The sequence below is a fragment of the Coregonus lavaretus genome, assembly GCF_964263955.1.
Source record: "Coregonus lavaretus genome assembly, chromosome: 9".
NCBI lineage: Eukaryota > Metazoa > Chordata > Actinopteri > Salmoniformes > Salmonidae > Coregonus > Coregonus lavaretus.
Window position 1 is genome coordinate 43225969 of NC_139996.1, and position 26844 is coordinate 43252812.

A 26844-nucleotide genomic window follows, 5' to 3' on the forward strand; every position below is an offset into this window, starting at 1 on the left:
AATGACACAACATTATCATTTTTTTCACACCACCCAGAGAGTGATCGAGACAGAGGTGATAGAGAGACAGAGATACAGATTGCAAAATCGTAGTTTCTCTGTGGTGTAAAATGATACATCCTCACCAAGACAGGCAGTGAGAGGAAACAGGCTGAATCTGTGGCCATGGCAATGTGTGGGAGACCAGGGGAAGTCACTGTGCCCGGGGGCCATAAGGAGGTGTCCACTTGTTTTCCAGGAGTGGGCCCCACGTATCCTGCATGCTGATTTGCTCTGGCCAGATGACCTCAAGAGCTAGATCAGCTGCTGTGAATATGGCTGGCTACTGGACCAGGCCTTCCTTATCCTATTGCAGTTCAATTCTGCAGGGGAACGTTAGGATGACGCATTAGAAAATGCTGGATAACAAACATCCCTGCACTGTGTGTTTGGCCTGAGTCCAGGGAGGATAATGATGGAACCTTAAACGGCTGGAGCCATTAGACAGAGTCCTCAATTAGACAGACTCTCTGGATGGGCCATTATGTACAGGAAGGAGCATACGCATGCACGGACGCTCGCACTCATGCATGCACACACAGAGATACTCTATTTCTTTCCCTCATCTGTTCTTTATCACATGCACACATACTCCTAATTGTATGCATGTATTATCGATACAGGTACATACCGGGATATAATTTTTGACAATATATCGTATCGTATTGTTTTGACAATATCGCAATGTTATTTTTGCGCTAGTTGGCTGTACCTGCATCAAAACGCCAGTATTTTTCCTTCATAGCTTGTTCTCCATCTTCTTTTTAATAGGGAGCCATTTGTTTTCAGCACTTTTATTTCCATGACTGATCAAAACTAGTTTTTCTCATGGCTCTCTCTTGTCCCTCTGCAGCAGACATATGGTGAGCAATATGTTTTGGAACATCGAATTGCTATAAAATCACAGTATCGAATCGCAATACATATAGAATCGTGAGAATCGCAATACATATCGTATCGGCACCTGACTATTGTGATAATATTGTATCGTGAGGTCCCTGGCAATTCCCAGCCCTACGCACTTGGCACACATACACAGACACACACTTTGAGCCACTCAGTCTTATCACCCCAGTACAGGGGACCTGGTGTTGGAGAATACAGGCCGGAGAGATTAGAGTGCAATTAAAAGTGTGACCACACATTTACACTCCAACTCATTTCACACTCCTCCTGTCAGGCACACACTGTGACATGTCCTCATGCCACCTGGGCATCGACCGACACTCTCCAGAGTCACTTAAACGAGGCACAATGAGAGGGTGCCAGTCCCAACAGCATGCCTGTCACACGGCCTGTGCCCACACGGTCCCACAATGCCAATTGACCCATCTCACAGTGACATGAGCTTGTACTCTATAGAATGTGGAATCTTTCTAGAATCCTCCACAGTCTGGACAAGAGCCAGAACTGTACAGCCATGTATAGACAAGGAGCAATTCAGTTCAATACGCAATTAAACCAGGATTCTCCAACTCCAGTCCTGGAGAAATACTGGGTGTGTGCATGCTTTTTCCCCTGCCCATTACTAACACAGTAATCAAATAATCAACTTTTCATGGTCTTCGGTCTGGTGTGTTTTACTGAGGGGCTGGAAACAGTGTGTGTCTAGTTACGTAAATAATTATCTTGCATAAACATTGCTAAGGCAGGTTTGATTAAACCCGGCCCGTAGTCAAATATTATCTTTTGAGTTATAGATGTTTATCATCAACTCTATCTTGATGTGCCTGCATATGGTTTATTTGAAGTATTCAACATTCAACAAGGACGTTTAATCTATTCTATTACAGCTCCCTTTGTTGGTTTGAACCAGTGAACCATTTACTTTTTCCTTGTGTGCAAATTCCATGTAGTAAAGTGATGTTTCTGTGTCCTTGTGTGGAGCCATGCCCGGATCACATGCCCAGGGGCCCCAACCAATTTTTTTTAAAATGATGATGGCCCTCAGGATCTGGTGTAATACTTTGTAAAAAGGTTTGGCTAATCTATTATGTCTAATTGATGATGCATTTAGTGTTATTGCCACCCACGCACCTCTCTGATTCAGAGGGGTTGGGTTAAATGCGGAAGACATATTTTGGTTGAATGCATTCACTTGTGCTACTGACTAGGTATCCCCTTTTCCTTCCCTGTCCCTAATGCTCCAGCTGTTCAGCCACATTATCATTTTAGAGAGCAGACAGCCCTGGGCTAATAAGTGTGGCACGTTACAGATCTCAGATCAGCAGCTGGACTCACACCATACGCAAACACACACACACAAACACACACATATACACACCATCCAACAGGAATCCCAAAAGACCATCAGTCATGCTTTCCCACCCAAGCAAGATGATGCATTGGGGAACTGGCTAGTTTATATATGTATGGTAATCCTTACTGAATGAATGACAGGCTGCCTTTGTGTGTTTGGTGGCATCACTCCATGGAGGATTTGCACCTCTACCCTACTGTCTCGATGCAACCTGGGAACTGAGATATGACATTGGCTATTGCCAATGAAATTATTGGCACAGGTTTAAACCCGTGACCGCTTTGACTACTTACTACCTTTGCCTGTCTGTTGGTTTATAACGGAAGACAGCCACACTTAGCAGGACACTTCTTTATGTCAAACAGGGTCTTCTGCTGTAACTTTCTCAGTGACCTCTGGAGAGGAACCAAACATTTGTTGGGGTTCAAGGGGTCCCCATTGCCAGAGGCTGCCTTACTCAACCATTCTGGCTATGGTAGAATTCTGTGCTCCTGCCCTGTGGGCTAGCCAGTGTCTCCCAGGGTCTGGTTAATCCTCTTATTCACCATGCAGCAGCATGCTGGTTGTTTCACAGACCCACAGCCCTCTTAATATATAGGCTACATACACACACAAGGCTGGCTGGCCACTCTCTGTTGGAGAAACACACTGATGTGGTTGTGGTCTCTCTCTCTCTCTCTCTCTCTCTCTCTCTCTCTCTCTCTCTCTCTCTCTCTCTCTCTCTCTCTCTCTCTCTCTCTCTAACTAGTAAGCTCAGGATTACTCATACAATAAAGTATCTCCCCTCACTGGACAAGCATTTTTTGGGGGAACTATTCAGTCCCTCTCTTGAGTTGCAGGACTGCATAATTCCCGTCCTCGATTGTCACGATCGTCGGATACAGAGGACCAAGGCGCAGCGTGGAAGGCGAACATACTTTTATTTATTAGAATAATCACTCGAACAAAACAACAAATCGATACGTGACGTCCTCGGTTCAAACACAAACCTACACTGGAACAAGATCCCACATAAAACAATGCCAAACGGCTACCTAAGTATGGCTCCCAATCAGAGACAACGAGCTACAGCCGTCTCCGATTGGGAGCCACCCTGGCCAACATAGAAATACAAAACTAGAACAAACAAAGAAAACTCACACCCTGGCTCAACATACAAGCGTCCCCAGAGCCAGGGCGTGACAGTACCCCCCCCCCAAAGACACGGACTCCGACCGCGCCAACCAAACACCACAGGGGAGGGACCGGGTGGGGACTCCGCCTTGGCGGCGGATCCGGCTCCGGGCATGATCCCCACTCCTTCTCTAACCCCCCAAAGTACCCCTGGTCCGGTCTGGCCCTGCTGGCCGGAGCTGGACTGAACACTGGTGGAGCGGATTGCTCTAGCTCCGGCGTGGAGCAGCTGACGGTGCCGGACCAGGCACCGGTGGAACAGGCACGGGCTGTGCCGGACTGACGACGCACACCACTGGCTTGGTGTGGGGAGCAGGAACGGGCCGGACCGGGCTGACGAAGCGCACCACCGGCTTGGTGCGGGGAGCAGGAACGGGCCGGACCGGGCTGGCGAAGCGCACCACTGACTTGGTGCGGGGAGCAGGAGCGGGCCGGACCGGGCTGACGACGCGCACCACTGTCTTGGTGCAGGGAGCAGGAACGGGCCGGACCGGGCTGACGAAGCGCACCACTGACTTGGTGCGGGGAGCAGGAACGGGCCGGACCGGGCTGACGAAGCGCACCACTGACTTGGTGCGGGGAGCAGGAACGGGCCGGACCGGGCTGACGAAGCGCACCACTGGTTTGGTGCGAGGGGCAGGAACAGGCCGGACCGGGCTGGCGACGCGCACCACAGGCTCGGTGCGAGGGACAGGAACAAGCCGGACCGTACTGGGAACACACACCACTGGCCCTACGCGGGGATCAGGAACGGGCCGGACCGGACTGGCAACACACCCCAGTACCTCTCGCCGTGCCTCTACATCCTCCTTCCCCCTGGTGACCAGTGACTCCCGTAACCTGGCGGCCTCCTGCTGCCCCGTCGTCCACGGCGTGAGCCCCCCCCTAAAAATCTTCTGGGCGTCTCTCCTCCCCGTGGGCCAGGCCTCCATAGCTCTCGCCAGACTTTCGCTCCTCTGCTCCAAAGTCCAGCCTCTCTCCTCCTCACGCTGCTTGACCCAGTCGAGGTTGATATTCATCAGAGTCACCTCTGGCGTTGGCTCCTGGACACGCTGCTTGGTCCAGTTATGGTGGGATCTTCTGTCACGATCGTCGGATATAGAGGACCAAGGCGCAGCGTGGAAGGCGAACATACTTTTATTTATTAGAATAATCACTCGAACAAAACAACAAATCGATACGTGACGTCCTCGGTTCAAACACAAACCTACACTGGAACAAAATCCCACATAAAACAATGCCAAACGGCTACCTAAGTATGGCTCCCAATCAGAGACAATGAGCTACAGCCGTCTCCGATTGGGAGTAACCCTGGCCAACATAGAAATACAAAACTAGAACAAACAAAGAAAACTCACACCCTGGCTCAACATACAAGCGTCCCCAGAGCCAGGGCGTGACATCGATGTTGAGCGTCAATCAGGATTCAGATTCAATTATCACTGGAAGGATATTGTAATGGCAAAAGGTGTGATAAAAACTCTTCAGAAAATCACTCCTATCATTTTATTCAGTTGACTACAGTATTATCCTTCAGAGAAATGCAGAATGAATCTGTCTGCCCCATTGTTACTGATAGTTTTACCTCCTCCTCCATCATTTACCCAGTCAGGGTGAATGATGGAGGAGGAGGTAAAACTATCAGTAACGATGTGTGTGTTCAACCTTCTTCATTATTCATGAGCACTGTACAATGAGACCGCACATTCTTTCCGCCATTGTTCTACACACTATATGGCTGAGTCATCAAACCCACCAGCAGCACTTTTTGCATTCTGATGAAGATAATGAGGTAGTAGAGTTTGATAGCAGGAGTTCAACAAAGCTTTCGACAGTCAATGTTTTTTTGGGCTTTAAATTAGTTATTTACCAACATTATTCCCTTGAATAAAACAAGTAATAAACAAGGCAACAGTAAACATGTCGTCCCCCATGAATGATACAGATTTGCTCTTTGTAGTCTCACGCCACAATGGCAGACGGACTTCTCTCCTGTGTCCTCCTTTGTCACATGAACACGGTGCTCTGTAACTGAACCTATGGGCTGTTTGATCTGTGCATGTATGAGCGATGTGCCATGAAGACTGGTTTTTGTTTGTCCAACTCCATTCATACAACGTTACAACAGGAAATTGAAACCTGGTGTCTGGACATAGGCTATGAGGCTAACCCCTTGGTGAAATAAAAACCTCTGTTGATTGAGTGAAACCGAACCGGGGGCCATTCAGACAGGGTCAGGCAATCAAGGAGACAACTCGACAAGACAATGGCACAAGAAGTACCTGTCTGGGAGTGTAGCTCTCAGTTACTTGGCATGACCTCTTGTGATAACTACATGAGATGGTAGCACTGTACAAGCCATGTAAAATAAATGTGCACTGTCAAATGTCCTTTTTAGTTCCTTGAATATTTTCACTCAATACATTTTTGAAAGATATTCAATGTTGGTCGAGACAATTGTAGTTTCCATTCGTAACCACCACAAATGTAGGCGCTGGGCCACAATGAGTTAAGCACCCCAGATTGTAATTTAAGGAAAGCTTCTTGTTCCCTTTCAGTCACAGGTGCACCACTGATCCTTAAAGAGGAAAGGTAATGCCATTCATCATGGTCATGGACGATCACCAGACAAAGCAAGACGAGCCCAGATTGTAATCCTCTGTTGATGCTAAATAAGGATATATTCATGGTGCCCTTGACCTCACACACATGCAAACACAACACATACACAAATGCACATGTACAACACACACAAACACATACGTAGTCAAGCAGACATGCATGTATGCACACACACACAGTGTAATATAATGAAGCCTATTGAATGAACCGGTGCTGGAAATGGACAGGTGTTTCATGTCATGAGTAGAAAACATCATTGCCGGCTAGCGTTCCATTCTGTATGGTCTCAGTATGGTGCATCAGAAGGTCAGACAAGGGAGACAGGGACACTGAGGATGTATCTCAATAATCATAAAAGGCTTCCTCTCCTTGTACCATTCCCTCATCTGCACTGAACGGAAAGAATAGGACTGGTGAAAGCCAAATACTCTTGTAGGCAATCATATCTCTCGGATCAGCGAGGGAGAGGAGAGGAGGATAGGAAGCCCTTGTAGAGATGTCCCTGTCTTGGAAAGAGACGCGTTGGTTTAAGGCCAAAGAAGACAAAGTTTTGTGTGTGAGTGAGTGAACTTCCAGCCCTTGACCTTTTAACAAGGGGTCACGACCCTTGGCTGACCCCAGTGTTAGACGGCACAGACCAGTGAAGTCCAACAATGTGAGGAAGACCACAAGATAGAGGTGAGAATGAGAAAAGGGGAAAAAGATATCTATTTATCACTTCTAGTTTCCTAATAAATATTTTAGTAGTTGCGGGACTATATCCCTTTGCACCTTTTAGATGATATCCTCAATGACTATCTAAACCAGCTCAGTATACAACACGTAGCGAAGGCTATGCAGCGGCATTCTTTGAACTCCCCAGAAGAGTTACTGGTATACTGCTTTGGGAAGATTGTGAGAAAAGTGGACTTTTGCTTGGTCGAAGACATTTAATCCAGGATTAGACAAATAAATTATATCCCAGGCAAACATGAAAACAGCCCAGCAGAGCATGAGGCCCCATCCTCATCTTCTTCCAACCAGAGTCAAGTCAGGTCAAGATTTGGACATGGTTTAAGACCCTTTTCACAATATTGTGCCAACCCGAACCATACTGTGTAGACTCTTTTTACATTGACCCTTCCAGCACGTTTCCAGTACTGATGGAATTTGGGGCCTATGCATTTGTAAGTGAATTTGTTTTTTATAAAGGAAAACAAGCTTCTTTCATCCCCCAGATGACAATCTTTTGTAGACAAAATGCTCAACTATGGAGGAATGCTGTTTAAAGGTTGGACATGTTTGGAAAGGTCAAACCGGTACTCCAACCCTCTCTTCTATTCAGTTCCTCCTGCTTTCGAACAGCACCTTTCGTGCACATTCACAGTTCCCAAAACGTTTGGTGCTACTTTAGTCGCTCTGCGTGGGTCCCTCATGTCCACGCTTTTTGAAAACCTTTGGAGTTATTAACGTTGCGGAAATGTAGCAAATTCCCCATTCTTGGACATCACTTGGTTTCAGTTACATTTCAAGAACATTTGGTGTAATCGGTTTCCCTATGCTTTAGTGAGCAGGTGCTTTGTGCAAGCTATGCTAATGAGGCATGTTGGTTCTGACAGTAACTCTTCCGTATTGACCTGGCAGTGTAGCCCTGAGGGATCTGGCTCCAATTAATTATCCAGCAGGACTATTAGGGCATTATAATGATAAACTATCACTTCCTAATCATTCTGCAGCACTGGTACAGCAAAATGCAAGTATAATTATGTCTGCTGGTGAGGTGTGTGTGTGCTTGCGTGCATGTATGGATGGTTTTCTAGAGACAAGTAAACAAACACGAATGGAAATATTCCACAGACAACCCCCAGAATGCATTATGTTAATGCTTGAATTTAAAATGTATTAAATTGAGATGTTGTGTCACTGGCCTACACACAATACCCCATAATGTCAAAGTGGAATTATGTTTTTATAAATTGTAATACATTTAAAGAAAATGAAAAGTTGAAATGTCATGAATCAATAAGTATTCAACCCCTTTGTTATGGCAAGCCTAGATAAGTTCAGGAGTAAAAATGTGCTTAACAAGTCACATAATAATTTGCATGGACTCACTCTGTGTGCAATAATAGTGTTGAACCCTTTGACACGTACGATCACATATTGTGATCATTGTTGACTAGTACCATCACAAATATGTGATTGGAACAGAAGCAACAGAACGTATGATGCAACAAACACGTCTAAACAGCATTGTTGTCTGAAAAGCATCTTAACAATGTTTTGTACTGCTGGGAAATAAAGGTCTTCACAACTTTATTCCTCAATTTCACCTTTTATTGTAAAAGATAAATGCGAACTTCATCATCCAAACATCACACGGAACACTGCCAAACCAGTCTAAATAACAGGTTGCGCTGACAAAAAAACAAAACATAAGTTAGCGACCTAACAGCTAGACTTGTTTACAATGTACCTCATCTCTGGTGACCACAAGTGAGAAATGTAATATTGTTTAGAAAAGAGATGGGTGTCAGCTAAGATAACAGCAGCTAAATTCTTTATGATGGTTTATGTTTGACAAGCGAAAACTCTCTAATCCCAGAATGTCATTCACTATAAGACGCACATAAACAAAGTCAAAGTCAAAGATGGCTGCGCCCATTGCCTGAAAATATTAACTTAGTTTGGCCACTTTTCAGCATATTACAAATCTTCAATGTACTTGTTACAGTGTATACAAGAACTGGAGCACATGACTTGACAAGTCGTTTACAGTTTTTGACAAATCACAAAGCAAATCAAGTGTTATCACCTCACAGATCATCACCCCAAATACAAGCCTACTGCCTAGCCTAACTGTAGTGCGAAAGCTAAACAGGGATGAAACCAGTTTAGGGGGGGTTGGCCATTATTATTATGTAGTTTTTTTGTCCATGGGGGATAGATATTGGGGAAGGTATCATGGGGGGATATGATGAAGGAAATATTAATATGATGGGGGAGTTATCAATAAATGGGGGGCAAACACAGGAGAAGTTTATACGCTAAATACAAATAAAACCCCTGGAAAGGGGGGTCTGAGCTGGCAACCCTGATGTATCATAGTTACAATCTGATGCCATGTTGAAAACAACTGGGAACTGGGAACTCGGAAATCTCCGACTTCCACTTCAGTGCGTTCAAGACAACTGGGAACTCGGAAAAAAACGAGCTCTGCTTGGGGAAAATAATTTTGAACGGTCATCCAACTCGGAATTTCAACTTGGGAACTCTGACCTCTTTCTAGAGCTCTGACCTTCCGAACTGAAGATCACTGACGTCATGATTTGAGTTCCCAGTTGTCTTGAAAGCACCATAAGTAAATCGAGTGAACTATCCCTTGTTATAACATCTTGGATCTGACAGACGTTTACGTGACACCCAGAATGCATTGTATGATGTCAACAAACATGGCGCCACACATAGCTGGAAAATAGCTTAGCATTAGCTCATCATAATCAGTACAACCTTCAAAAAAGTATTTTACACACATCATATGTGTCCATTACGATCTATGCAAGAATCAGAATGCATTATTTGTCACCAGTACTTGAAAACATGTGAATAAAACAGTAAATACATTATGCTCCATACATACATACGCTATGCTACAGTAGAAATGACAACACAATATACAGAAAATAAGGCACTTACTTTGATAGGAACGCACACATGTCCAAAGTTATTATTTGTAAGGAAAACAGCAATGAAGGCAATGCGAGCAACAGCCAGAAAATATGCCAGGGAGACGGACATTTTTGATCTGGGTGAACACTGGGGAAGTGCTTGGGCTCTCCTTGAAGAGAGAAGTTTGTCCGGCTTAGTAAAGCCTCAAACATAAATTGTCCGCAACAGGGAAATGGGCTCCTTCTTATGTGAATTAATGAGGAGGTTGAACGCACCTCAATTCAAACTGTTGTTAGAAAATAAAACTTGTTCGAAAATAATTTGAAATTGCCAAGTTGAAACATATCCTATAGATAATTAGCAGGCAGCATGTCTTGGTTTGAGGGAAGCGATGGTTAACTGTCCTGTTGCGTAACAATCACATTTTGGAACAATGAGTGCATTGTGACATCACGCGCATAAAAAAACTCACATTGGGGCCGACCGTTAGAGATATTTGGAACTCACGCATGAAAAGGTTAACATGATTTTTGAATGAATACCTCATCTCTGTACCCCACACATACAATTATCTGTAAGGTCCCTCAGTCGAGCAGTGAATTTCAAACACAGATTCAACCACAAAGACCAGGGAGGTTTTATAATGCCTCGCAAAGAAGGGCACCTATTGGTAAATGGGTAAAAAAAAAACATTGAATATCCCTTTGAGCATGGTGAAGTTATTAATTACACTTTGGATGGTGTATCAATACAGCCAGTCACTACAAAGATACAGGCTTCCTTCCTAACTCAGTTGCCGGAGAGGAAGGAAACCGCTTAGGGATTTCACCATGAGGCCAACGGTGACTTTAAAACAGTTACAGAGTTTAATGGCTGTGATAGGAGAAAACTGAGGATGGATCAACAACATTGTAGTTACTCCACAATATTAACCTAAATGACAGAGTGAAAAGAAGGAAGCCTGTACAGAATACAAATATTCAAAAACATGCATCCTGTTTGCAATAAGGCACTAAAGTAAAACTGCAAAAAATGTGGCAAAAAATTAACTTTATGTCCTGAATACAAAGAGTTATGTTTGGGGCAAATCCAACAAAACACATCACTGAGTACCACTCTTTATATTTTCAAGCATGGTGATGTCTGCATCATGTTATGGGTATGCTTGTCATCGGCAAGGACTAAAGAGTATAAAAAAGAACTGAATAGAGCTAAGCACAGGCAAAATCCTAGAGGAAAATCTGGTTCAGTCTGCTTTACAACAGACACGGAGACAAATTCACCTTTCAGCAGGACAATAACCTAAAACACAAGGCCAAATATACACTGGAGTTGCTTACCAAGACGTCATTGAATGTTCCTGAGTGGCCTAGTTACAGTTTTAACTTAAATTGGCTTGAAAATCTATGGCAAGACTTTAAAATGTCTGTCTAGCAATGATCAACAACCAATTTGAAGAATTTTTAAAAGTGTGTTTTATTTTTACAAATGTTAGAATTTCTCTTCCACTTTGACATTATAGAGTTTTTTGTGTAGATCTTTGACAAGAAATGACAATTAAATCAATTTTAATCCTACCTTGTAACACAACAAAATGTGGAATAAGTCAAGGGGTGTGAATACCTTCTGAAGGCACTGTAAATCTTACTCATTATTCTCAAAATGGAGCAAATGTCTTCAGATGGAAAAGATAACAGATTGTTTTTATTGTATAATCTCAGACCTCCCTCTTTTGCTGATATTTTCTCATATATAACTCTAAATGAGTGGTTCTCAATGTTGCACTGCACATAATGGCCTATATGCAATATTGTTATGTGTAATAACACATTATTCTTTGTTTTTTTGCCATGATCTTTTGGAATGAGGGTATCGTGAGTTGATCTCAAATAAAAACAGACCAACTCAGGATGATTGAGAGGCTGTGTGAACGTATAATAATTCTGGTGCCATGATGACAATAATCCAGGCTGATTTAATGAAATGACATACTTGGACATAAACAGAGCTGTTTTTGAGAACTATTTTCTTTCTGTTGCAGCTGAACTGGTGCAAGGATACGGATACCGGGCCCAGCGCAAATTCTCAGAAGACATCGACTGGTCCTATGCGGGTGAGTGTGGAGTGGACCATATGAGTTTGGTTACATTTTCAATGTCTATCTCAGTGGGATACATTGGGATAAAGTATTGATATATTGAAGTTAAGTGATTTTGGTGCATTGTAATACCAAAGACCAGTTGAAGTGTTACCCTGTATATTGAATGGGTTCCTTAGCCATGAATCCACAGGTGGTCAGGAGTGGAGTGGCACTCTGGTGGAGATAAGACTTTGATGTCTGCTGGACTGCCACGCTGTGTCCTCAAAGCTCCTCTTATGATGTGTGTGTGTGTGTGTGTGTTGGTGTGTGTGTGTGTGTGTGTTGGTGTGTGTGTGTGTGTGTGTGTGTGTGTGTGTGTGTGTTGGTGTGTGAGTGTGTTGGTGTGTCGGTGTGTGTGTGTGTGTATGCGTGCGTCCACGGCTGTGCGGGTGCGCAGGCACACAGTGAGTGAGTATGTGATTGATAAGTAGTGTGCTTCAAAGAGATGACTGGGATACGCTAGTATTTTGAGCTGGTAGTGACAGACAATATCAGACTTGCAGTCATAGACTACTAGTTGCTTGTGACTTGAATACTGTGTGTGTGTGTGAGTAATGCAATAACAGATAACCACAGAGATTGTCTAGTCTGGGCATGTGTAAAATATCAGAAGGGATTAACTTTGTCTTTATCTGTTTGACTCATCCTTAAACTGAGCTGTTATGGCTTCCAATAAACCTATTAGACTATACTGGTCTTGCCTAGTGACTGGTTAGAGAAGAATGGAGTAGCCTAGTCACAAAGCTTGTTCTCCTCACAAAGCTTGTACCCTGGAGTAGACTGGGATTTACTTAGGAATGGCCACTCCTGGCATCTCTATATCAGCCATTATTTGAGAGGAAGCACAAGGATGTGTGTGCGGCAGACATCTTAAGAGTAGGCCATTTGCAGAATATACTCACCAGCAATAATAATAGCTTGGTTTCATTCATGTCTTCTGAAACGGGGATGCCAAAGAGACCTGGGAATTAATGTCCTATTTGAAAATATTATTTGATAAAACATTCATGCATTCTCTCCCCTTCTCTTGAAGATCATCTGAACCCATTCCAATTTTCCCCCTTGGTCTCATTTTGAGATTTGCATTTTAATACGTATTCCCTTAGAAATTAATTTGATCTTCATGAATTCTCCTGACGTTTGGCAAAGTGGTTTGGTATTGTGTGTGGAGAGAGATCAACCAGGAAATGGATTGGTAATCATTGGGGGTCATTTGGGGCCTTGTTCCAATAGTAAATGGCATGGCCTTCTCTCTCCCCTTTACTCTATGACCACTGACAAGTTTCAACTGAAATGTTTTCAATGAAGAATTGGCCTATGCTTGGGTTATCAGGTGGGGAGATGAGAAAGGAAGACCTATTTACACAAAAGTTCAAGTTCAGGTCAGAATATGGCCCGCAATCTCTTTTCAACTAATGTTGACAACATCCAAATATGCACAATATTGTAACTGTCACGCCCTGATTCAGGGGACTCTTATATGTTGAGTCAGGGTGTGGATATTCTATGTTGTATTTTCTATGTTTGTGTTCTAGTATGTTTAGATCTATGTTGGCCGGTGTGGTTCCCAATCAGAGGCAGCTGTCGCTCGTTGTCTCTGATTGTGGATCATACTTAGGCAGCCTATTGGCACTCGTTAGTTGTGGGATCTTGTTCTGTGTTGGAGGCTTGTATTGTTGTTAGCCTTAGGACTTCACGTTTCGTTTGGTTTGTTGTTTTGTCGTGTGTTTATCAGTTAATAAACATGTACGCATATCACGCTGCGCCTTGGTCTGACCCGTCCTTGAACGAACGTGACAGTCACACATGCTGTTAAACTGTGCAAGAGCTATAGTGTGTTGGTGTAGCCTCATTTGACAGTGACAAATTGTCAAAGAGGTTTATACACACACACACACATACACATACACACATACACACATACACATTCACACACACAAAAACACCCCTGTTCACACACACACACAACACTAGGGACTCTCTTCTCAGGAACTAAGCTTTATTTATTTTTTTAGCCATGGAGAATTCCCTGGTGGTGAGAGAATTCCCTGTGTTAGGCTCTGGGACCCATATTTGGAAAGTAGGGCACATTCAGCTCCTGGTTTGGAGCGGCTGTTTAGCCTAGCTTGTCTGATCTGTGTTAGATGAGACATGACATGGGTAATGACTAGCCAATACGGCATAGACTGTATGATGTGTAGCAAACGTGTGTATTTCTATTCAATTCAACATTGACTTTGATACAGTTTATATTATTAGCATGGTTATATTTTGTACAGTTGCCAAACAGTCAGTAATACAGCATATTCTACTAAATAGATGCATAATTTGGCATGGAAATGTACTATGAATATTTACTATGACCCTCAGGCAGTAGCACACAATAATCACCCCCCCATTCCCCCCATCTCTCTGTCAATCTTTGCTTTCACTAGACATGACAAGAAAAAAATATATTATCTTTCCCCCCTTGCACCCCTCTCTACCCATTTACATTTACATTTTAGTCATTTAGCAGACGCTCTTATCCAGAGCGACTTACACCTCTTGCTATCGTTGTGTTCTCCTCTCTTCCCTCTCACCTCTCTCTCTCTCTCTCTCTCTCTCTCTCTCTCTCTCTCTCTCTCTCTCTCTCTCTCTCTCTCTCTCCCTCTTCTTCTCACTGTCTAGTCTACCCCAACCCCTCTCTAAACACTCTCTCTCCCTCTTCTTCTCACTGTCTAGTCTACCCCAACCCCTCTCTCAACACTCTCTCTCCCTCTTCTTCTCACTGTCTAGTCTACCCCACCCCCTTCTAAACACTCTCTCTCCCTCTTCTTCTCACTGTCTAGTCTACCCCACCCCCTTCTAAACACTCTCTCTCCCTCTTCTTCTCACTGTCTAGTCTACCCCACCCCCTTCTAAACACTCTCTCTCCCTCTTCCCTTTGCTCCCTCTCTCTCTCTTTACCACACAGCCTTCCCATACCGGTCGGCGTCACAACAAACTGAATCTGGGTGACAATTGGGAGACTGGCACAACAATGGGGACATTATTGGGTCAGGGCACAGACAAGTGGGCACAGTCAGCCAGATGGGGGGACACCCTGCATTCCGACTGCCAATGCCACCCTAAACATGCCCCTGTCCCTCCCCCACTTCCCTGTCCTCGATAACCTCCCCCGTCTATAGGCCTATTGCATAACTAGCATCAACAGAGAAACAGCCCTGGTCCAATGGCCCAATGGCTACCCTGTGCTTGAGGAAGTTTTTGTTGGAGGCTTGAAGATATATTAGAAATAGAAAAGCAGTTGAGAGAGATCAATGTTCAGATAAACTTGTTCATTCCAGGTCTATCTCATGAAGCTGGTTGAGAGAATGCCAAGAGTATGAAAAGCTGTCATCAAGGCAAAGGGTGGCTATTTGAAGAATCTCAAATATTAAATATATTTTGTGTTGTTTAACTTACTACATGATTCCATATGTGTTATTTCATAGTTTTTATGTATTCACTAGTATTCTACAATGTAAAAAATAGTGGGGAAAAAATGAAAAACCCTTGAATCAGTAGGTGTGTCCAAACTTTTGACTGGTAGTGTATGTAAATAAGATATTTCTGTATACAAGTGTCTGGAACTCTATTTTTAGGGATTCGACACCATTATTCCATGAATAATTCCATAATTTGGTGTTTTGTTGATGGTGGTGGAAAACACTGTCTCAGGTGCCACTAGAAAAAAAGTGTTTGTTTTTTACAAATCCATACTTGGAGTCAAAGTATAATATTGCGATATGTAACTGTATCTATTTTATGAAATCGGCTGAATGCAACGAATGAAGCTAAGCAAAGCAGCGCTGACCCTGTCCATTACAGTTTTTTTCAATTGTTTAAGCACAATTTTGAAAACAGGGCCCGGTTTGTCAAAACACTACATACAATTAGCACAACCCTACACCAAAGTAGCACAACACTTCAGATCTTTTGCAAAATGGAACACTTTTGTCAAAACTATGCACAACTTCATAAAAACAATATTTTGTTACCATACGAAACACACACATTTCATATGACTTCAATCTTTTTGAACCAGTTACACACTGCTTTTGCTAACCTAAAACACCTTTAGCAAGTCTAATTCTCAATGATTAGAGTACTGTAAATGAAGTACACAGAGAAAGTGCAACTATACAAACACTACACAAGACCAATGCTGCAGACTGAGGAAAATATCATTTATTTCTCTCCATATACCCAAATCAGTCAACATGTCAACATGGAGAATCACAACAAAACATGTCCCAGTTTTCATGCTACTACAGTAGTGTGCATAACACTGTTAGCTCAGCAAACAACAGACAAACGTAAAATACTGTATCCAGTACAGTTTACAATTACAGTAAATAACAACAACAAACATAACAAATAATCTGAAAAAACTGACAATATTGTACAGAAAATACTACAGTAAACATACTATACATTATCCCTTCGCTTAGCTGGATCTGGCCAGAGAATTTCATCAACATCACAAGCAATATCCTCATTAGCAAGACAACGCGGGAACAACCGTCTTGAATGTCGAATCCATCCTGCGGCGTCGACTTGGTCACAGGCATCCTCCATGGCCTGAATGAGGGGTACCTGAGCCTGGGGCTGGAGATCGTAAACCTTCCACCGCCATGCAGAGAAAAACTCTTCGATAGGGTTTAGAAACGGAGAGTATGGTGGAAGGTATAGTACTGTCAACTGTGGATGGTGTTGAAACCAGTTCTGGACCAAAGCAGAGCGGTGGAATGACACATTGTCCCAGATGACAGTGTATTGCATCTGGTGCATTTCATTTTTTTCATTACCTGCTGTGACGATGTGGTGCAATCGGTCCAAAAATGTGAGAATGTGAGGTGTGTTGTTAGGGCCCATTTTGGCATGACGGAGGAGAACCCCATGCTGTGAAATGGCAGCGCAAAGGGTGATGTTACCCCCACGTTGCCCTGGGACATTGATTATAGCCCTGTGGCCAATGATATTTCTGCCTCTCCTTCTTGCTTTTGTGAGGTTGAACCCTGCCTCATCAATATATATGAATTCATGCAGGATTTCCTCAGCATCCATCTGCAAAACTCTCTGAAATACAGTGAAAGACAAGATTGTGTAGTTCAGGATAGGTCTAGTATACAGTCAATGTAATAAAGTCATGTGTGCAGTATGCAACATCACAGTGCTAAAGTGAACAATACAAACCTCCACATACTCATGCCGCAGCCGTTTGACCCTCTCTGAATTCCGCTCAAAAGGCACTCGATAAAGTTGTTTCATTTGAACCTGATGTCTTTTCAGGATGCGTGCCAGTGTTGACTGAGATACCTGATGGACATTATTGAAAATGGCATGGTCACCGATAACGTTGGCTTGTAGTTCTCTGAGCCTGATAGCATTATTGGCCAAAACCATGTTTATTATCTCTCTCTCTTGTTCTTGCGTGAATATGGGCCCCCTTCCTCCTTGTCATTCCTGACCCTCAATCCTATGTAGAGAATAATACATGTAACTTACTGTACAATGTCACAGGAAGGGGTATCACAAGTGCTGATATGGTGCATACAATAAGCGGCTGATTACTGTAACTGTAGACAGATCTTTTACCTGTTTTCCTGTCAAAGTCCTTATGACAGATGCCACTGTATGTCTGCTAAGATTTGGCTGAACTTTCAGTCCAGCCTCCCTCAGCGTCAATCCGTGGTTCACAACATGGTCCACTAGTGTTGCACGAATGTCATTTGATAAGTTTGGTGCTCTTCTTCTTTGTGCACGTTCTCCTCCTGCTTCAGGTCTTCCTCGACCTCTGGCTCGGCCTCTGCCTCTTCCTCTACCTCCTTCTCCTCCTCTGTGTACTCCTCCTCTCACCCACTCTTCTTCTGACTCCTTCCATTTTGGTTGAAGGCAGGTGAACCTACCTGCTGCATTTTTATAGTGCTTAAACCTGATTGGTGTGTCTACAATTTAGCAATCATGTGTTTGTGCACCTGATGGCTGTGTTTAACAGATTGGCTCATAGGTGTGGTAATTTGACAGTCAGTGCTTTGGAATTGCAAGGAAGTGACATCATGATATACTTCTGTGTCTGATGTATACAAGTGTGTTTAGTGTTTTGCAAATCACTGTGTGTAATGTTTTGCAAATAGTGTGAAGCTGACAATGTGCTTACAGTTGTGCAAATCTAGCCTTGTGTTTTGCTCCTTGAGTGTAAGGTTTTGCTAATTGTGGGAAAAGTTTAATTTTACTGTGTAAGCAATCGTAAAAAACTGTAACAGTGACTGGAATCAGGAACAGCCGCACGCGTCAGCGATTTGAATGGATGGAAAGGAAAGCATGAAAACCCAGGTGCCTTTCCTGAGGTTTTGATGCAGTTTTAGCAAATGTTGAGATTTTGAGCATAAAAACCACCAGAACCATTGAGAAAAAACATTAGATAACAAAAAACAATGATTTTTTTTTTTATGTGGCTTTTCATAATAGCTTTTTCTTATACAATTATCACAGGGTAAGGACTGCCTACCCTGAGTGTACGACACTGGCACGCACACACACACACACACACCAGCAGTTACAATTGCCCACAACAGACAGATGATGAAGAATATACTGTTGCATCATATCCTCTCTGCTGTGTGTGTGCAGCCATTGACATGCTAATGAGCTGACCCAGAACCCAGAATGACCTCATTCAGCCTCATTGTCCTCTGGCTCAGATGGTTCTCGACAGTATGTGGACCCCAGGACTAAAATTCAGTTAGAAAAGGAAATTGTAACGAGTAGTAGTAGTGTGTGTGTGTGTGTGTGTGTGTGTGTGTGTCTGTGTGTGTGTGTGTGTGTGTGTGTGTGTGTGTGTGTGTGTGTGTCTGTGTCTGTGTCTGTGTCTGTGTCTGTCTGTGTGTGTGTGTGTGTGTGTGTGTGTGTGTGTGTGTGTGTGTGTGTGTGTGTGTGTGTGTGTGTGTGTGTGTGTGCGTGTGCGTGTGTGCGTGTGTGCGATTACATGCTCACAGTATATAGCCTAAGCAATGCATCCCAAATCTATCTGGTGGAAACTTCAAGACAAGTTAAATAAACACTACCCATACTCATGTCATTGATGTGTGGGTGAGCGTGTGGGTGCTGTGTTTTAGCCAGCATTTGTTGTTGTCTATGTCATGTGAGACAGGTGTCGGCTAAAACAGAAACAGACTGGCAACCAGGTTTGACAGGATGAGTTAGGTTACAGGAGAAGCAATTAAACAAAACTCAGGAAGGCAATTTAGGCCTCCCATGCAACCAATACACTGAAAATGATACTACGAGCCCCTTAGTTGACTCCAGTTAAACTGGAAAATGTACAGCAATTAATGAGCAGGAGCAGTTGTTGAACGAAAGCATGACATTAAATTGTTCTATCGTGTGGAATAGGCACGTCAGCTCTCTGCACAGCCCCATATCAACCCTTTGCCCCAAGCAATTCATGTAGATTGAACTTGATTCAACTACTCAACATATCACCCAACCCATGATTACTTGAATCAGGTATTAGTGCTGGGATAAAGTTTTTATATATATCACACCCTGGGGACCTTGAGAAATTTCACAGTTCTGCATGTTACACCCCAGTGAAATCCCGTCAAAGCAGACACACCTGAAGGTGATTAGCTCGTTAGCTCCCCGAAGGAGCACACCTGCAACCAGTTGGTCACTAATTAGAGAGGAAGAAACCAAAGTACACTTCCGAAACAGAGAAAACAACTGAGTTGTGTTTTAAAATGGAAAACAGCATTGTACAATTTTTGGGCAAATGAATGTAGCTGACGCACCAACAATATGTTGGCTATCTATCTCTACCATGCATTAAACACATTTCAACTGTCTCTTGGCAGGGACTCTAAACCAGAACAACTGGGCCAAGAAGTACCCATCATGTAACAATGCCAGACAGTCGCCCATCAACATCGAGGAGGAGCTGACACAGGTCAAAGTTCAGTTCCAAAAGCTGAGGTTTGAGGGCTGGGAGGAGGCGACGTCTGATAGGACCACCATCAAGAACGACGGCAAGACAGGTATGCGCTCTCACGTCACTCAGTCTCACAATAAAAACAGCATTACAGCAGCCAGTAATGAAACTGTAAAGCTACAGTAATACAGTAAAACAGGCCTATCTGCAATCAGCCATTCAGTCAGCTATTCAGGATCCACTGCCTGTGGGTAGAAACTGTCTCAGAGCCTTATGGTCTGGGTTTTAATACTACAGTGTCGTAGTAGAAGGAGGAAGTGTAGAAGAAGAAAGAAGAGGGGAAAGAGGAATGCAATACAATGTGATGATGTGGAAATTATTATATATTGTTAGCTACTGAAAGACTGGGCATTGTTGTAGTGTATACTTATGGCACTTTTAAAGCTGAGGGATGTTTGTGTACGTGACTTTTTGTGTTTTCCATTGGCAAGCTTCAGGCCACATCAATATAGTGTATGTGAGTGTATGTGTGTGTTGTTTGATGGGGTCAACTAACACCCTGTGTGTGTTCTCTCCAGTGGCGGTGAACCCAGAGGGGGACTTCTATGTGAGTGGAGGGGGGCTGAGGGGCAGGTTTAAGGTGGGGAGAATCACCTTCCACTGGGGCCGCTGTAACGCCTCCTCAGAGGGCTCTGAACACAGCCTCAATGGGGTGAAGTACCCCCTGGAGGTAAGACCTGACATTCGCCCATTATAACATCACTATGACAGAGTATAACCTTGTTATAACCTCCATATGACAGAGTATGACTTCATTGTAACCTCCCAAGTAGGGCAGTATGGCCAAAATATCTTGGCACAATATCTTTCACATTTTTGACTGATTGGCTGTATTTTACAGTATTTATTCATTTGACACGTACCAACACAAGGGTGTGATCATTCTACAGTGGTCCCTGCAGTGTACGCTTAAACCGAAAAAGTGCTTGTGCTCTCTTCGAAGAGAGATTGTCCGGCTCAGTAAAGCCTCAAACATAAATTGTCCGCAATGGTGAAATGGGCTACTTCTATGTGAATTAATGAGGAGGCGGAACACAACTTAATTCAAACTGTTGTTAGAAAATAAAAACGAATCTGAAATTGACAAATTGAAACAAATCCTATAGATAATTAGCAGGCAGTGTGCCTTGGTTTGAGGGCAGCATGGTTTAACTGTCCTGTTGCATAACAATCACATTTTGGAACAGTGAGTGCATTCTGACATCACACGCATAAAAAAACTCACGCTGGGGCGACCGTTACAGGTATTTGGAACTCACACTTGAAAAGGTTACGTTTCTGAAGAGTTCTAAATATGTTTTATGCGTTGTACATGACCGTAGGAATTCTAAGTGGTTTTAATTGTCTTTCTCCATTCTGATTGTTTTATACTCAACCAAACTAGGAAAAAACTGACAGTGAAGTAATCCAATTTGTTTAGCATTGTATCAAAATATTGCTATAGACAGTATTGTTAAAATCCAAACCGGTATGTGGATCCATACCGGTATACCTTAAAATACGATATATCACTCAGCCCTACTCCCAAGGACAGTACAAGGGATATCAACCATCTCCTGTACCTTGTATCTGTCTGTTCCAGATGCAGATCTACTGTTATGAAGCGCATCGCTTTGAGTCCTTAGACCATGCCATCAAGGACGGGGGCAGGATCACAGCTCTCTCTGTGCTGTTTGAGGTGGGCATGAGTGTGTGGTCATTTTCTGAGTGTGTCTGTATCAGTGGTGTAAAGTACTTAAGTAAAAATACTAATAAGCACTACTTAAGTAGTTTTTTGGGGTATCTGTACTTTACTTTACTACTTATTTTTTTGACTACTTTTACTTTTACTTCACTACATTCCTAAAGAAAATCATGTACTTTTTACTCCATACATTTTCCCTGACACGCAAAAGTACTCGTTACATTTTGAATGCTTAGCAGAACAGGAAGATGGTCCAATTCACACTTATCAAGAGAACATCCCTACTGCCTCTGATCTGGTGGACTCACTAAACACAAATACTTTGTTTGTAAATTATGTCTGAATGTTGAAGTGTGCCCCTGGCTATCCGTAAATAAATAAAAACTAGGAAATGGTGCTGTCTGGTTTGATTAAGCTGTGAGGGGAACGGCACCTCCTTACCTTCAGGCTCTGATCAGAACCTACACCCAAACGAGGGCACTATGATCATCCACCCCCTACCTCTACGGAAGCACAGTTCCCGCTCAGCCCAGTACTGCAAAGCTATTCGCTGCTCTGGCACCCCAATGGTGGAACAAGCTCCCCCATGACGCCAGGACAGCGGAGTCACTGACCACCTTCCGGAGACACTTGAAACCCTACCTCTTTAAGGAATACCTGGAATAGTATAAAAGTAATCCTTCCACCCCACTCCCCCATAAAAAAAAGTGGTTGTCCCACTGGCTATCATAAGTTGAATGCACCAATTTGTAAGTCGCTCTGGATAAGAGCGTCTGCTAAATGATGTAAATGTAAATGTAAAATTAATATAAGGAATTTGAAATGATTTATACTTTTACATTTACTTTCAAATTATATTTTAGCAATTACGTTTACTTTTGATACTTTTTTGATACTGATATATATTTAAAACCAAATACTTTTAGACTTTTACTCAAGTAGTATTTTATTGGGTAACTTTCACTTTTACTTGAGTCACTTTCTATTAAGGTATCTTTACTTTTACTCAAGTATGACAATGGGTACTTTTTCCACCACTGGTCTGTATGTTTTGACCTACTATGGCCATATAATGAATGTCTGGAGTATATGGAGTGTTAAGTGTAGCTCAAGCCAGAGGCTTTCCCCTGTGTGTGTGTGTGTGTGTGTGTGTGTGTGTGTGTGTGTGTGTGTGTGTGTGTGTGTGTGTGTGTGTGTGTGTGTGGTGTGGGTGTGGGTGGGTGTGTGTGTGAGTTCAGGTAGGTAGGTACTGTAGATTGGCGGGAGTGGGTGTTCTTGACAAGTATGTCATCTGTTGACACTGACAGGAAGCGGAGTGTGCCGATGCATTTGATTTTGTGTGGATGTGTGTGTGTGCGCGCGCGCGTGTGTTTGTGACCTGTGTCAAGAGTGTTTGGTGGATAATTTTGCATCCATACCAGCAACGCTTTTCATAGTCAATGAGGGATGACTTACTGTATCTACTTGACTAGTCTAAACAGTACCTTTACTGAATAAACAGCCTGGCAGTAACTGACAGTGTAGAATACCAGCAGGTCAATACCATGTGTGTGAGCGTGTGTTGAGGAGATTAAACCACACATGTTAGGCTACACTCCGCTGCCCACCTGGGAAATCAAAGGGGACAGGATAGTGGAACGGATTACCCACTACAGCATCAGACTGAGCAGAGATTAGACATGCTACATAGATGGTCAGCTGTGGAATATCAAGTCTTTAGCTATTAGCTTAACATCAGTGTTGGCTTTAGCTTAGCATCAGTGTTAGCTTCAGCTTAGCATCAGTGTTAGCTTCAGCTAAGCGGGTCACATCTTTAAAGGGGCATTCAGCAGTTGAAACAATAACAAAGTGGACTCATTTTACATTTACATTTTAGTCATTTAGCAGACGCTCTTATCCAGAGCGACTTACAGTTAGTGATTACATATTTTTTTTATACTGGCCCCCCGTCGGAATCGAACCCACAACCCTGGCGTTGCAAACGCCATGCTCTATCAACTGAGCTACATCCCTGCCGGCCATTCCCTCCCCTACCCTAGACGACGCTGGGCCAATTGTGCGCCGCCCATGAGTCTCCCGGTCGCGGCCGGCTGCGACAGAGCCTGGATTCGAACCAGGATCTCTAGTGGCACAGTTAGCACTGCGATGCAGTGCCTTAGACCACTGCGCCACTCAGGAGCCCCTGTTTCAGTAAAAAGCTGAGGGATGGGGCTGGAGAAATGTAACCACTCTCAAATTCATAGACAAAGCTATGTATACAAGGACTGGCCATGCATTATATCAAGATTATAGTTTTAGCCATTATTATGAGGCTACATTGGGTTTATTTATATTTACTTTGTTTACAAACAATATAGTAAAACACGCTTATATTTTGGGTTCTGATTGGGTACGACAGTTGAACTAAGCTCATGAGGCCTTTATAAGTTATATTCTTCAAGAATCAATGGGTACATATAATTAATTTATGTCCTAAAATGGATGAAGCAACTGCAGATTGCCCCTTTAAAGCAGCCTAAGAAATGTAGGGATACAAAAAGGTAAGGGGGAGGAGATGAGTAGAGGAAGCCACTGTAGACTTTTGAGATGCCTGACTAACCTGCTGCCTTTCGCTCTTTACAGACGAGTGTCGAAGACAATGACAAATACATAGCCATTATCGATGGAATCAACAGTGTCAGCCGATTCGGTATGTCAACCTGGCTTAACCCTAATAACTCTAACCTCAACCAATCAACTTAAAAATATATATATAATAATCTGCTGTGAGCACAACCATAATTATCTCCCTTGCATTTCATTATCAATGTATTACTGCACAGCACTGTTCCTAAGTTTCAGTAAATGTTTGTTGTACAGAAGATAGTTAATGCTAATGGAGGTTGAAGTTTGCCATGCAGGTAGGCATTACAGAGTGCATCAACTCATTTTATGTCAATTCAAGGGCCACTATCCCCCACAATCATACACCCACTACCTCACTGTGCCATAATGTAACACCCAGGCATGCACGCATGCACAAACACACATACACACTTTTTTCTTTATGTTTACCCTCTATCGTTTATCCTCTATCGTTGTCTGTCATTCTCTCTTCCTTTTGATCTGTTCCTCTATTTCACTTTTGCTTCTCTGTCTGCCTTCCCTACACTTTCCCCCTCTCTAGGTAAGAGTGGGATGGTGGGTCCCTTCTCTCTCCGGGGCCTCCTGCCCAACTCCACAGAGAAGTACTTCATCTACAACGGCTCCCTCACCACCCCACCCTGCACTGAGACCGTGGAGTGGATCGTCTTCAAGAACACTGTGTCCATCTCCGACACGCAGGTGGGTCTGTGTGTGAGTGTGTGTGTACATCCATGTGCACGTGTGTGTGCCTGTGTGCATGTATGAAATCAGAGAGTGTGTGGAAATATTGTTTTTGTCAGTACAGAAGAAGAGAGCATGAGAGACAGAAAGAGAGAGAGGGAGAGTGGGAGCACCACCTTTTCTCACTGTTCATCCACTGTCTGTTGACAGCTGTCTTTTAGAGTGTGAATGGGTTGGGTGGGGCCTTAACATACACTGCTTCATCTGTATAGTAAAGGGCATTGCATAAGGTTATTTTCACAAGTCACTGCTAGTCTGTTTCATTATGCCAGCGCCTGTATCTTTTTGTTTTTGTGTCTGACTTTGTGCCAGTCCTTTGCTTTTGATTTATGTCTGTAATTGGTTGTGGCTCTCTGAGTGTGTGTGTGTGTGTGTGTGTGTGTGTGTGTGTGTGTGTGTGTGTGTGTGTGTGTGTGTGTGTGTGTGTGTGTGTGTGTGTGTGTGTGTGTGTGTGTGTCAGCACCATGCGTTTCAGTTTAAGCAGAGTAAAGGCCTCTGTGCCTTTATTTGTTTGATTTAATGACAGCTTGTGTATATCTGTCAATCACAAATCACAAATCCTTTTAAGTCTTTAACTGTTGACATCCTGTTGTCTGACACAAGCCTCACACACCCTTTTTCCATTTACACTGGCTTTCAGTCTGCCTATTTTCGGTTATGTATGGTATGGTAATGTCACGTCTCATGTTTCAAAACACTTTGAAAGGCCATTTTGGGAGAATTGTTCCTCTTGTGTAGCTTGGTAGCTTTTCAAACACTCCCTCAAGGCATATACTAGCTTTTATGTGATAGCATTACCATATTGCCAGTCGTGCATACAGCAGCCTATATATTCAAATGACATTATCCACATATTTGTTGTTTTGATAACACTTTACAATAACTAACTAATAACTATTCATGTGTAAGCATTTAAAAGCAGTTGATGCATTTACAGTGCATATGCAAAAGTATTTGTAAAAAATGTTACCATAAGAGCGCCATAATCATCATGAATACTACTGTGTGTTTCTAAACAACACCACACCTATCATTACATTTGTACATACCAATGGCTGTTACAGAGGTTGCCTGAGTCACGGTTTTGGCCCCTGGTCACACTCACAGCCACTGTGGTTGGAATGCTGTGTGAGTCAGAGGACCAGTGTTCTGTACAGTGTTACACAATCAACTGCAGAAGAGGTGTACAGTGCATTCGGAAAGTATTCAGACCCCTTCACTTTTTCCACATTTTGTTACGTTACAGCCTTATTCTAAAATGGATTACATTATTTTTTCCCCTCATCAATCTACACACAATACCTCATGATGACAAAGCAAAAATAGGTTTTTAGAAATTTTTGCAAATGTATTAAAAATAACAAACAAAAATAGCTTATTTACATAAGTATTCAGACCCTTTACTCAGTACTTTGTTGAAGCACCTTTGACAGCGTTAAATAATGCTTTTAGCAAAAAATGTTTATTTTCAATTTAGGTTCAGAACTTTTGTGAAACATCACAGCACAGTTGAAAGATATATGGCAAATACAAATCCAATATGGATGGTGTTAAGAGATAGATGGGAGGGGTTGAATGGAGCTGAAGGTTGGGACTAATAACAACTAATAACAACAAGATAACTCATGTAAAACATACTGTGTCAGTACAACATATATACAGTGGGGAGAACAAGTATTTGATACACTGCCGATTTTGCAGGTTTTCCTACTTACAAAGCATGTAGATGTCTGTCATTTTTATCATAGGTACACTTCAACTGTGAGAGACGGAATCTAAAACAAAAATCCAGAAAATCACATTGTATGATTTTTAAGTAATTAATGTGCATTTTATTTAACAAAATTGTGAGTGAGCCCACTCCCTTGGCTGAGAAGCAACCCCACACATGAATGGTC

General features: G+C 42.9%; 1 protein-coding gene across 1 annotated transcript in view; it reads left to right on the plus strand.

Moving 5' to 3' along the window:
- The window catches only part of LOC311135227 (receptor-type tyrosine-protein phosphatase zeta-like), a 69025-nt gene that overhangs the window by 14889 nt on the left and 27292 nt on the right, over positions 1-26844 (plus strand). The window contains exons 2-7 of the mRNA XM_084169166.1: positions 11784-11855; positions 19763-19942; positions 20415-20566; positions 21479-21574; positions 24203-24269; positions 24747-24904. Coding sequence (XP_084025292.1) covers positions 11784-11855; positions 19763-19942; positions 20415-20566; positions 21479-21574; positions 24203-24269; positions 24747-24904 — 725 coding nt within the window. The remainder of the gene's footprint in view (positions 1-11783; positions 11856-19762; positions 19943-20414; positions 20567-21478; positions 21575-24202; positions 24270-24746; positions 24905-26844) is intronic.